This window comes from Mandrillus leucophaeus, unplaced genomic scaffold (assembly GCF_000951045.1).
Source record: "Mandrillus leucophaeus isolate KB7577 unplaced genomic scaffold, Mleu.le_1.0 Scaffold85, whole genome shotgun sequence".
NCBI lineage: Eukaryota > Metazoa > Chordata > Mammalia > Primates > Cercopithecidae > Mandrillus > Mandrillus leucophaeus.
The window spans coordinates 727,320-740,133 of NW_012109252.1; the positions used below are offsets into that span (position 1 = coordinate 727,320).

Genomic DNA, 12,814 nt, shown 5'->3' on the forward strand with positions numbered 1-12,814 from the left:
GAACTCCTGGGCTCAAATGATCCTCCTGCCTCAGCCTACCAAAGTGCTGAAATTATAGCTATGAGCCACACACAGCCAGCCTGTTTTAATTTTAATTTGATGTAACATCACTTAATATGCCCTATCCATCTCTCTTCACAGAAAGTCACATTGCATAAAGAGAGGAAAAGGTAGCACAATAAAGAGATGTTTCCTTGTACCTCCGCCCTCCTTTGCCAATGTGTGCCAGCCCACCAGTTGATTTTCTGGTATCTTCTAGCTCTGGCTTCACACCTGAGCAGGAGTCAGTCACATATACCCATTACTTTTGTGTGTGTGAACCACCAAAAGTCCCCTCTTCCCACTTCTCAGGGATGTCAATTAACGAAGGGAAGCCTCGGTGGTGTTTGAGGCAATGGTAGAGAGTGGTGCTGTGGGGGAGGTCAGTGGCGCCAGGGTACCTGGGCAAGTTTGCCATTGGGCATGGCATTCAAGTTAGACATCACCGCCATCACTTTGAACACAGCGACTGCTGGCTCTAGAATTGGATCAAAATATGCTGCTTTGTTATCTTTATGTGCTTATTCTCTGGAAAAATACATGAGCAAACAGCTTCAGCAATTCCCTCCTCCACCGCCTTGCACCGCAATGCTCTCTCCCACGTGCACATCCGGGTATTCATGAGCACGGAAATGCGTGCGCGTCTCTTTACTCCACGGCTCCCGAGACTGGAGGGAGTGTGGCCTCTCCATCTCTTTCAGTTGCTGATGCCATGGTCAGCTGCTTGTCTTCCTGGTCAGGCTCGGACCAGAGTCTCCCAGGCAGACAGGTGAGGAGCTGGGAGGTACCTGCTGTGCTCCACGCAGAGCTTCCTCCTTCATCTCACTCCAGACTCCACTTTGAAGCCCGCCTCCAGGGAAGGGAAGGCAGGGGGGATGCGCTTCCTGCCGAGACACGCACACTTCCTGCGGAGGCAGATCACAGCCCGGTGTCTCTGCGGAGCTCAGTGAGACGCCACCACTTGGGGAAATGCAAGCATGCCTTTGATGCCACTCCAGGGAGGCTAAAGACTTTCTGGAACTAGATAAAGATCAGGCCAGGGAAAAGGAGAGGGGAAATTTTGACGCCAGTTTTTTTAGGGTCTTCTTTTTTTTCATCTCTAGACTACCCAGTGGGAGGGCAACAGGATTTTGCTTTGAGAGAATTTTGTGTGCTCACAGATAGAATGTTATTATCTTATGTGATGGTGAGCGTCTCTTCTTTTCCTTCACAGTGCTTGCACCCGTTGAATTTTAAACTTCTGTAGTGTTTGCTTAATATCTCTTTTCATCACTGTTCAGTAAGCTTTTTATAAAGGCAGCAACAGGGTCTCCACGGTTCACTATGGCGTCTCCAGCCCCAAGCACCCTTTCTGGTACATAATACGCTCTCAGTAGATACTTGTTGAGGGAGTGATTGAAAAGATTTGTTATTTGGATTTCATAGATAAATCATGGCAAGAATCACTGACTTGCTCAATGTCATAGAGCTATTCAGTGGCATAAAGAATATTGGAATCAGGAATGTGTTCTACCAAGAAAAACACCACCTCATTTCTTTTGCCCTTTAAGACGTGGGAACGATGGCTTTTTGTTTTGTTTTCCCAACAGGAAGGGTGCTACTATGTATAATGTGGTTAGATAACTTCAAGATTAAACTAGAAAAGCAGAAATGCAAAAGGGAAACCTTAGCATTGTAAGTCCACACTAAATTAATAGCATGGAGTCACTCGTAAAGGGTTTCAGCCTAATTGGTTTTATGAGTTTACTATTAAAGTGCTTTCTGGTTATTCTCTAATTCATCAATTCATCAATTTGTTTATCACGATCCGAGCTAGACAATAGGGACTGATGAAAGGAGGTAGCGGCTGGGGTGGGAGGAGGAGACGCAGACCATGTCTCCTAGAGGCTGACAGTCTCGTGGGAGCTGTGTGGTCTGTGAGCAGATGCTGGACCTCTAGAGCCAGAGCAACCAGGAAAGACTTTAAGAAGGCAGTGACAAGGCATTGAGTTTTGAAGGAAGAGACAAATTTGCCTTGGCAGAAAATAGAAGAAAGGCATGTGAACACTCCCTCGACGTCTGGAGGGAGGAAAAGTGCACTGCCAACAGGAGACCAAAGTAGCTTGTTATAGGGACAGCGTGGTTTATAGTCCCATTATTATTATTGTTAATTATTATTAGAGACAGAGACTCTCTGTGTCACCCAGGCTGGAGTGCAATGGCACAATCTTGGATTACTGCACCCTCCACCTCCCAGATTGAAGCAATTCTCCTGCCTCAGCCCCCCAAGTACCTGGGATTACAGGTGTGCACCACCATGCCTGGCTAATTTTTGTATTTTTAGTAGAGTTGGGGTTTCACCATGTTAGCCAGGCTGGTCTTGAACTCCCGACCTAAGGTGATCCACCCCCCTCAGTTTCCCAAACTGCTGGGGTTACAGGCGTGAGCCACCGCGCCCGGCATATGGTCCCGTGTTACAGATGACAAGCTTCAGGAGTGTCCCAGACCCTGACCTCATAGAATTTACAGAAATGGAGGCTCCCAGGGGTAATTTGCTTCTCCAGCTTGCAAATCCAGGTTTGTGTGACTCCAGACCTCACTTAGTAATAATGATGCTGTAAAACTTTTAAAATAGTCTCTACATATAGTCCTTTCTTCTGATGAAAGGATCCAAATCCCCAGTCAGGTTCAATCCAATGTTCTTTTCAAATCAATACACATCTGTGCGGTTCAGTGGTTCAGCAATGTATCGTATCCTGCCTCACGGTATATTCTCACTTGTTATTAAACTTTTCTTTTGTTTATCTGTTTGTGTATTTGGGCCTTTTTCCTCCACCTAAATTCTATACCATCTTTGGCAGCCCTTCAAGGTTCAAGAGAGTTGTGAACACTCATCTCACACCTCTTAGCTGTTGGTTTGATTTCAAAGTTCAAAGTTTTATGACTTTGATGCACTATGTTTGAATTAAAGACTGTATTTCAGGTTATTCCATTAGTGCTTGGACTTGTCGTTTTCCATAAATAAAATAATTACCATTAAAATAATAAATATACATTTCTTAACAAAAATGAAAATAAATTGGGTATTGTGGTAGTTCTTCAAGTTGTTGAACACTTGTAAAAACTGGAAATGCTTCCGTAAAACATCACTCACATAATCTTACATTACATTATCTTACTTCTTCAGGTGTATATCCGAAGAAGTAAGATAAGTAAAGAATTGATAATGTTTTTGTTTTAAGGCAAATAGACTTAGATAAAACTGTTTCAGATGACTTGTAAATAGGGTCTAGCGGTGTGAGTTAGAAAAAGCAGTTACATAGTTATGAATACTTTCCCCATAATTCATTGTGCTGGACACTCGAATGGGTTATCAGCAGGTCACAGATGATAACTAAGGATTTTATTTGAGTCATAGAAGAATAAATTTGTCCTAAAGGAATTTTGAAGATATGGAGAATATATTAAATAAAACTGAGATAACTTAGCTTAGACATATAATTCTTCTAAGGTCTTCAAATTTTAGGAGAGTAATTTTGACAAAACAGTCATCAGAAATATTTCTCACTTACTTCCCTTCAGGAAAAATGTTGGCTAAGGTACTTTGGAGTCAAATATTTAGCTTTCTACTTTCTAAAATCAGCTGTATGGCATTTGTTTTTTCTTGGCTTCCTTCGCAGCCCCTTGTGGGTACAATGTAACTTCTCAGAATGGCACCATCTACTCCCCTGGCTTTCCTGATGAGTATCCGATCCTGAAAGACTGCATTTGGCTCATCACGGTGCCTCCCGGGCACGGAGTTTACATCAACTTCACCCTGTTACAGACGGAAGCTGTGAACGATTACATTGCTGTTTGGTATGAGAAACTCTCAAGTCAAAATATCTGTAATCGTGATAAACAATTCTGACTTAGCATACATATGCCATTTATATACAGGGCACATATTTAGAATAAACTTCTTAGATTACTAGAGAAGAAATTCAACGAAATCCAGAGATATAGGGAATCAATTTCACATAGTACATGTGGGTTTTGCGGCATGGTAGAAATAGGCAGAATTGTGTCTGTGTGTCTGTATCTGTGTGTGTGTAGAGGATGTGTGTTTGTGGGTGTGTGGGGGGTATATCTGTGTGATGTGTGTCTCTATAGGTGTGTATGTGTGGTGTGTGTGGCTTGTGTATGTCTGTGTGTGGCTTATATGTGTGTTTATGTGTGTGGTGTCTGTGTGTGTGGCGTGTATGTTATGTGTGTGTGCATGTTGTGTGTGGTGTGGCTGCACTCTTGTCGGAGCCCACAGTGGAAGCAGGAGCAGAAGCCAGTGGCCAGGGCAAGTAGAAGCAGAAGACCATGCTGGCCAGGCTGGTCTTGAACTCCTGACCTCAGGTGATCTGTCCACCTTGGCCTCCCAAAATGCTGGGATTCAAGGTGAGAGCCACCGTGACTGGCCAATTTTACCTCTTTCTGGTAAAAGAAAGAGTGCTTACAAAACTCCCTTTATGCTTGATGAAACAATGACAAAAATCACGCAACATGGATGAGGAAAGGCACGCTGCTGTTGACATTTGACCAGTGCTGAGCGCCTGCTGAACACTAATGAAAGACAGAGACTGGAGGGTTCCTCAACTTTGTGGGAATTCAACATCTTAGTGTTTACAAACACAGTATCCAGAGAGTGGATATGTTTTATTGCTTTTATTAAAAAAATCAATTCATTAGCCAAAGTTTCCATTAATCTCACTCAGAAGTAAATATACTTAGACGGCCGCCTCTTTCTGTCTTTCTAGGGATGGTCCCGATCAGAACTCACCCCAGCTGGGAGTTTTCAGTGGCAACACAGCCCTCGAAACGGCATATAGTTCCACCAACCAAGTCTTGCTCAAGTTCCACAGCGACTTTTCAAATGGAGGCTTCTTTGTCCTCAATTTCCACGGTCAGTTGATTTTCACTCCGGTAATTAAGACTGAGAATTCCATGTGGTGTTTCCTGCTGAAGTTTCTTGACTCAGCCAAGGGCGTATATGATTCTCTTGCATTGGAGGCCACTGTTTCCTGTGGTCCTTTTCTTGTTTAATGATATCTTTATTCTTTCACATCATATCAAGCTTGGATTTATTCCAAGATACATGTACCGTAAGTGAAACTCTGAGATGAAGACCATTGAAAGAGATTTGGCACCTTCTATAGATTTACTCATCCCTGTCTCAAGATAAGATGTTATAGCAAATGTCATGTAACTATAAATGGTGTGAAAGCAAACCTCCAATAATCCTGGGAATGCACTCTAAATGGTATGCAGAACATCTATCAATCAATCGCTTATCTCTCACGAACACTGCCACCCACAAAATTCCTCGGGACAAGGGACAGGGCAAATGTTAGCAAATCTAAACATGGACAGGGAGCCAGGTTGACTGTTGAGTCATTCTTCTTGCAAAATTCCAAACATCTGTAAAGTGTGTTTCTTTAAATGCTATACTTTAAAAAATAATTGTATACTTTTTTCCTTGGGCTTTAACTATTTTTTGGCATTAAATAATAATATGAACATTTGAAGCTTGGGAATTTTATAAAACTATGATTCATGAATATAGACATTTCAGTCAGCATACTTAAGCATTATAACAACTGTCAGGTGAATTTTTGTAATACTTGTGTTTATTCAGCAAGTGTAATTGCAATTATTATTATTCTTTCCATTAATCATTTAGCATTTCAGCTCAAGAAATGTCAACCTCCCCCAGCGGTTCCACAGGCAGAAATGCTTACTGAGGATGATGATTTTGAAATAGGTAATATTTTCTTCATTACAATACCATGAACTCAACACGACATTTTTTTACACCCACTTCTCATTGTAATCATTACTCAGACAAGTTAATGAGTAATTTGTCAGAGAAACAAAAACGAAAACAAAAAGCAAACTATCCTTAAAGTATTGCTGAGAACTTATGCAGAGGTCATGTGTCAAATAGAAAATGTCTGTCCTTCTTCATTACCATGATTTTTTTTTGTTTTGCCATTTGAATTTTGATGTCATTTTGAACATTTTTTTCCTCTACGACATTTGCTAATCATATTTGCTAGACAGACTTGGGCAGATATCTGCATTTAGTTAGGGGGACACATTCATGCACTTGAGAAAAATCTTAATCATTCGTGGCTAAAAGGATGATTACATAACATTAGCATTTCCTTGAAACTGGGATATAATAAGAGAAAATATTTGGTGATGATATTTAGGATTTCTGCTTTATCATTTTATATTAATGATCTAATTTATTAAATACTCTTCTGGTCATACTGAGAAGGCAGTGATGGCATATGTTTATAGTATAATTATTGTAACCCAGGATTTTTCAGTCCCAATTATAAAACTCTGCCCTGTGTTTCAGACCACTGGTCAAACCATGTGACCCGATTTCTGCTGTCCTCACCCTGGCTTAGTTAATTGGAACATTGTGCTAAGTAGGCCAAGGTCAGACATGAGTCTCCATGGATGCTGTAAAGCCATTTGATTCTACAATCTTGCTTAAACCATAGCATCTGTTTTCCTTTTTTTTTTTTTTTTTTCCATCTGCAATCACTGGGGAAGGGAAACCAACGTGAATGCATCAGTCAAGGAAGAAAAGCTGGCCCATCATTTCAGTACTAATATCGGCTAAGCTTAATAGAGCATCTTTATAAATTAAGAACTTAAAATGGTACTACTTTTAAAAGACTAAAAATAAATACAGACACAGTTTCTAAAAAGATTTGCAAGTTGATTTAATTCATTAAGTAGTCTGATATGTGTAACACCTTCACACGCCCAGAAGGTCACACACAAATTCCTGGTTTGTTGTATTGACTCTTCCAGGAGATTTTGTGAAGTACCAGTGCCACCCCGGGTACACCTTGGTGGGGACCGACACTCTGACCTGCAAGCTCAGTTCCCAGTTGCAGTTTGAAGGTTCTCTCCCAACATGTGAAGGTATGCACTGTTTGATACTAAAACTACATAAACTTATTCAACATGGAAAATTGTATTGTTTGTATTGGTCTGCATTTCTTTGTAGAGGTGTGAATTTATTTATTTTTTATTTATTTTGGAGATAGGGTCTTACTCTGTCACCCAGGTGGGAGTGCAGTGGTGCAATCATAGCTCACCACCGCCTCAACTTCCCTCATCTCAGGTGATCCTCCTGCCTCAGCCTCCTGAGTAACTGGGACTACATGCGTGCACCACCATGCCTGGCTAATTTTTGAAAATTTTTTAGATATATATAAACAGGTTTTCACCATGTTACCCAGGCTGGTCTTGAACTTCTGGACTCAAGCGATCCCCCTGCCTCAGCTTCCCAAATTGCTAAGATTGCAGGCATGAACCACTGCACCCAGCCTGCACTTAATCTGCGCTCTGATCCCATTGCAATGAAACTAGCATGCTAACAGAAATATCCAATGATGCTTTTTCTTTTAGCTAGTCCTAGAAAATAAACCAAGGCCATATCAAATAAGAAATCATGTTTCTCACAGCAATTTATCATGTAAATGTTCAAATATGGCAAAATTGAAATAATTTTAATACCGGAATAATTTAACACCTTAATATACACCACCTAGCTTCCACTAAGAAAACTTACAAAGTATTTCCTTTGTCACATGCCTATCTGTTATTTTTCTAGCCATTTATTAAACTATGCTATATTTTTGATGCATTTCAAGGCAAATTTTGAATATTACTTCATTTTGCTGTAAATGCATTAGCATGCATATAATTAGCTGGTGTTTAATATTTTGATGTAAATTTATAAACAATGAAATGTGTACATTTCATGTTTTTCTCACATGTGTTTAGCATATGTAGACCATGTGCAAGAAAATAGACAATATACAATAATAGAACAAGATACTGAGGCTGAATCTGTTGATTTCATCTATTAGAAGACAAGTAGGTTACTTTTAAAAGATTGTTTAATAGACACCGCTTTCAAGTATCATTGAATAAAAAAGACTTGAAAAACTATACATAAGCTCAAATGTGCAAGTAAGTCAGAAACATCATAGTTCACCTATCAAAAAGCTTTCCAAATTAGAACAGTTTTTATGCCTTCAAAATCATAATGAAGTGCAGATGTAGGGCTTTTAAGCAATGCAGCTCTTTCAAGGAATCCAACTTTTGTAATTCCTTAGGGTGGGTGATGCAGCTCAAAGGGCCCCTACGATTTAGGAAGGCAGGACCTGGAGCCAGAGTCGGTCAATCAGGTAGCTTTGAGCAAATCACTCTTCCCTGCATTGTGCACAGAGAGGATGATTTATCTGCTGTATTTTTGAGATTGTGGTAAAGACTCGGTGAATATTAAATGAATTTATCTTTTGGAGTATTTTATAATGTTAACTGCCTTCCCTGTAAAAGGAAGTTTTCCTTGCAAAAGTATCAACTTGGCAATGGTTTTGCAGATGCTCACACCTGTGAATGGCTCCTCTTCAAAGGTCTGATAACTGGCCGAGCGCGGTGGCTCATGCCTGTAATCCTAGCATTTTGGGAGGCCAAGGTGGGCGGATCACCTGAGGTTGGGAGTTCGAGACCAGCCTGACCAACATGGAGAAATCCTGTCTCTACTAAAAATAGCCAGGCATGGTGGTGCATGCCTGTAATCTACTCGAGTAGTGCAGCCAGCTACTTGAGTGGCTGAGTCAGGAGAATTGCTTGAACCCGGGAGATGGAGGTTGCAGTGAGCCGAGATCGTGCCATTGCACTCCAGCCTGGGAGACAGAGCAAAACTCTGTCTCAAAAAGAAAGAAAAAAGAAAAAAAAAAGATCTGATAACTTTGTGCATTCTCATTCTGGAATGAGGCAGGATTCCAGGCATCCTGAAAGAGAGAAACAATCTTTTACATCTGAAGAAAAATTGGCATACATTTTGCAATGAATTATTACCAAATATCCATAATAACTTGGATTGTTTTGAAAAAATATTAACGTTAAAGTTGTATCTACATGAGAGCCATTGATTACAGGAAACCACTACCTGAGCAGAGGGCCAGACCCTTAGCCTGCTTGTCTGTTTAAATGCTCAGCAGACCACAGGCTGTGGAAGTCATCAAAATCCGTGCCTCTAGGTTGCCTTACTTAGAAGTGGAGATTGCACTGGGTGCAAAGTCAGGACCAAAGTCATTATCTTCTTAGAAAAAAGCCAACGTCTGTGCCATCTTCCAGGAGCAACAATGGTCTATATATGGGTTCTTTCCTCAAGGTGGGGGGATATAAAAAGTGTTCATCGTCTGCCATTCTATATAAAAATGAACTCAGGCAGACCTTTGCATTTTTTAAGGTACATTTTAATCCCAACAAACAAAGCCTCAAGTTTCTCAGAATAGACGACTTTAAGTAAAGGTGATCTTAGCTGAGAAGAGAAGAAAGGCATACGTATGTATCAAATGTGCTTCTCTAAAAACAGGGAATTTTGGCCAGGCGCAGTGGCTCATACCTGTAATCCCAGAACTTTGGGAGGCCAAGGCGGGCAGATCACCTGAGGTCGGGAGTTCAAGACCACCCTGCCCAACATGAAGAAACCCCATCTCTACTGAAAATACAAAATTAGCCAGGCGTGGTGGCACATGCCTATAATCCCAGCCACTCGGGAGGCTGAGGCTGGGGAATCACTGGAACCTGGGAGGTGGAGGATGCAGTGAGCCAAGATTGTTCCATTGCACTCCAGCCTGGGCAACAGGAGCAAAACTACGTCATTTAAAAAATAATTTTAAAAAAGGAATTTGATTAGGGTGTCCTCTCCAGATGAACCTAGTTCTTATTTAAATGATGTTTAATTCATGACAAGCTAAGAACAGAGAACAATCATGCATTGCATGACATTTATCCATGACAGACCGTGTAGATAAATGTGGTCCTGTAAATTATAATGAAGCTGAAAATTCCCACCACCGAGTGACATCTAGCAGTCGCAGGGCTACAGGGCAACGCATTACCTTTTCCATGTTGAGACGTGTTCAGATGCGAGAATACTTACCCTTGTGTTCCAGTTGCCTACAGTCTTCAGTACAGTCTCATGCTGTGCAGGTGCGTCGTCTCGGAGCAATAGGCTACACCATATGGCTTAAATGTGTAGCAGGCTGTACCATCTGGGTGTGTGTAAGTGTTCCTGGACCAGACTGAGGGTGGGGCTGTTATTTTTCACGGCCCAATAACGAGATGCAGATGAACTGAGGAGGAAGAGAGTTTTTATTTCTATAACTGGTTACAGGGAGAAAGACTGGAAATTATCACCAGATCAACTCAAAATTACAAAGTTTTTTAGAGCTTTTATACCTCCTAAGCTATATGTCTATGTGTAAGTGTGCATTTATTTAAAGACGTAAGTGATTAACTTTTTAAAATGTATAACTAAGGTCTGAGTCCCGAAGACCTTCCTCTGGAGCCTCAGTAAGTTTACTGAATCTAAATGGGTCCAGTGCTGGGGTGATTAGCCTTGTTTTGTCTCCTGTTAAATCACAAAGGTTTGGGGCATTCCTGTAGACCCCGATAAACTTGTTTGTGGAGGTCTGGGGAGTTTCTTCAGGCTGCTAATAAAACTTGTTGAATCCTAAAAGGGTCCTGTGAAGAATTCCTTTGTTACCTGGTCATGCTTCAAGGCCCAGGAGAAGCCTGGGGAAACTCTTCGTTACCTTCCAGGCTTTGTATAAAGGCACTGGCTCTTTCAGCTTTTAATGTCTAACTGGAACACTCCGTTAGTACTGACACAGTTGTTATGGAGGCCTGCGTTCGTGAGACTGGCCTGCCGCTGAAGTGCATGCTGTTATCTTTGCGTGGTGCCGTGATCCCCTAAAGATGCATTTCTCACAGCCTGTCCCATCTTTAAGTGGCACATGTCGAAATCAGCACAATGTGTGCGTTATTCTCTAAATCTCCTCAGTCGTCACAGACATTTACAGGGAGTGTTCTGCAGACAAACTTCAGCAACTTTCACTCACCTCGAAGGTCCCCACACCCCACTCCACTCCTCAGGAGGCACACAGGATCACCTCGTTCTCTTCTCTTTCAAGTCACGGGTCAATTTGCTGAAGACAAACGGAGAGTGATCTTAGCTGTCGTTCTCTAAACGGCTCATCATTTGAAAACAAACAGGAAATAGGACCCCAGATGTCTCTTCCCAAATCCTGAATCACTGAAGCACTTAATTATTGTCTCTTTAAGTAACTTTTCTACTATTCGATTGATTCGATTGTGCTCAAGTGGGGGCCCGTCTCCCAATAAATTCTTCAGAAAAATTATTTTAGCTATTAGTCTGTCTTCTTCAAATGTCATAACCACACTTTTAGAAGTTGTGTTTTGAAAATTATCACCCTCCCAGCGCTTTGGGAGGCCAAGGCGGGAGGATCACCTGAGGTCAGGAGTTCGAGACCAGCCTGGCCAACATAGTGAAACCCCATTTCTACTAAAAATACAAAAATTAGCCAGATGTGGTGGCGGGCGTCTGTAATCCCAGCTGCTCTGGAGGCTGAGGCTGGAGAATCGCTTGAACCTCGGATGCGGAGGTTCCAGTGAGCCGAGATTGCGTCACTGCACTCCAGCCTGAGCAACAGAGCAAGACTCTGTCAAAAAAAAAAAAGAAGAGAAAAAGAAAATTATCACCAATTTTAGGGAAACAAGGAGCGTGCATTGTTCTTTGAAAGTCAGCATTATATGAAGATGTTACTGTGCTGGACACTCATCTTAATGCAGAAAAACCTGAGTAAGAGACATCACAGAAGTGGCTTTTCTCCTGTTAAGGAAAAAAGAAGTGTTTCAAAAAGTGAAGAGAATTAATAACAAAGGTTTGAAAACACAAAGGAGGGTGCAGCGTTGAGGAAAAAGGAGGGGATGGCTTCCTACTGCTTGCTCTTAGGGTGTTTTGGGGGAAGAAGTAGTAAATTAAATCAGGCTGGAAACCTAAACTAGGACCTGACTTTAAAGGTCTTCGAAGTCAGGTTTCTTCATCCTGTGGACCATGGGGGATCCTTCAATAGTTTTTAGAATATTCATCTCTTTAGAAAAAAAAAAAAAACATGCATTTTCAATGAACATTAAGGAGATTCAGTGACCTTCTGATAATGACCGTTTGGGAAAGCAGCAGACGGAGGCGACGTAAAAACCGCTGCTGCCCAGCTCCGGCTTCCTTCTGTGTGAGGGATAACAGCAGGCGTCGCAAGGGTCCTGGGGCAGCCTTTCCCCTCGTTCACAGAGGACTCGCCTTCTCCAATTCCGTCATACCTATGGGTGCTTTTAAGAATTAATCTTAGTTACTCATAAATCCCAATTTATGCTATTAATCTAGAGTACTAATCCTCATCTCCTATTACTTTTGCTGAAGGCCTATGAGATGCGCTGAATAAGATGCTTTGGGTTTTAAGCCTCACATTTTATTTTTCTTTTTAAAAATGCTGGGGCACTAACATTGTGCAGAAGGATGATAGCTCAAAGCACAGGTGGTGTCTGAGAGAGGCAGCTTTCAGGTGTGTTTTTGACAGATGCTCTAAGCAGGTACGCCCCTATGGTGAGAGGCTTCCCAGATTCTCGAGTGGAGACACAATTGTTTTCTAATGTGTGATTGCTGCTAAGAAATAAACGTCTCAGCTATAGGATCACACTGTAGTCCCTTTAAGCCCTCCCATTCCAAGTGGGTATATTGCTCCACGCAACAGTTTATAACACTGAGCAGAAGGAGCGGTTCCATATGAAAGAGCAGAAGAAACACAAGAAAACAAACAAAACCATTTTCGCTCATGGATGAACACATCCAAATGCCTCTTAGTCC

The 12,814-nt window shown here is 41.6% G+C and overlaps 1 protein-coding gene across 1 annotated transcript in view; it reads left to right on the forward strand.

Annotated features, from left to right (window-relative positions):
* Nucleotides 1–12,814, forward strand: part of CSMD1 (CUB and Sushi multiple domains 1) — a 666,897-nt gene that overhangs the window by 461,453 nt on the left and 192,630 nt on the right. Inside the window, exons 33-36 of the mRNA XM_011968609.1 lie at nt 3,699–3,876; nt 4,806–4,951; nt 5,729–5,809; nt 6,877–6,990. Of these exons, the coding sequence (XP_011823999.1) occupies nt 3,699–3,876; nt 4,806–4,951; nt 5,729–5,809; nt 6,877–6,990 (519 nt within the window). The remainder of the gene's footprint in view (nt 1–3,698; nt 3,877–4,805; nt 4,952–5,728; nt 5,810–6,876; nt 6,991–12,814) is intronic.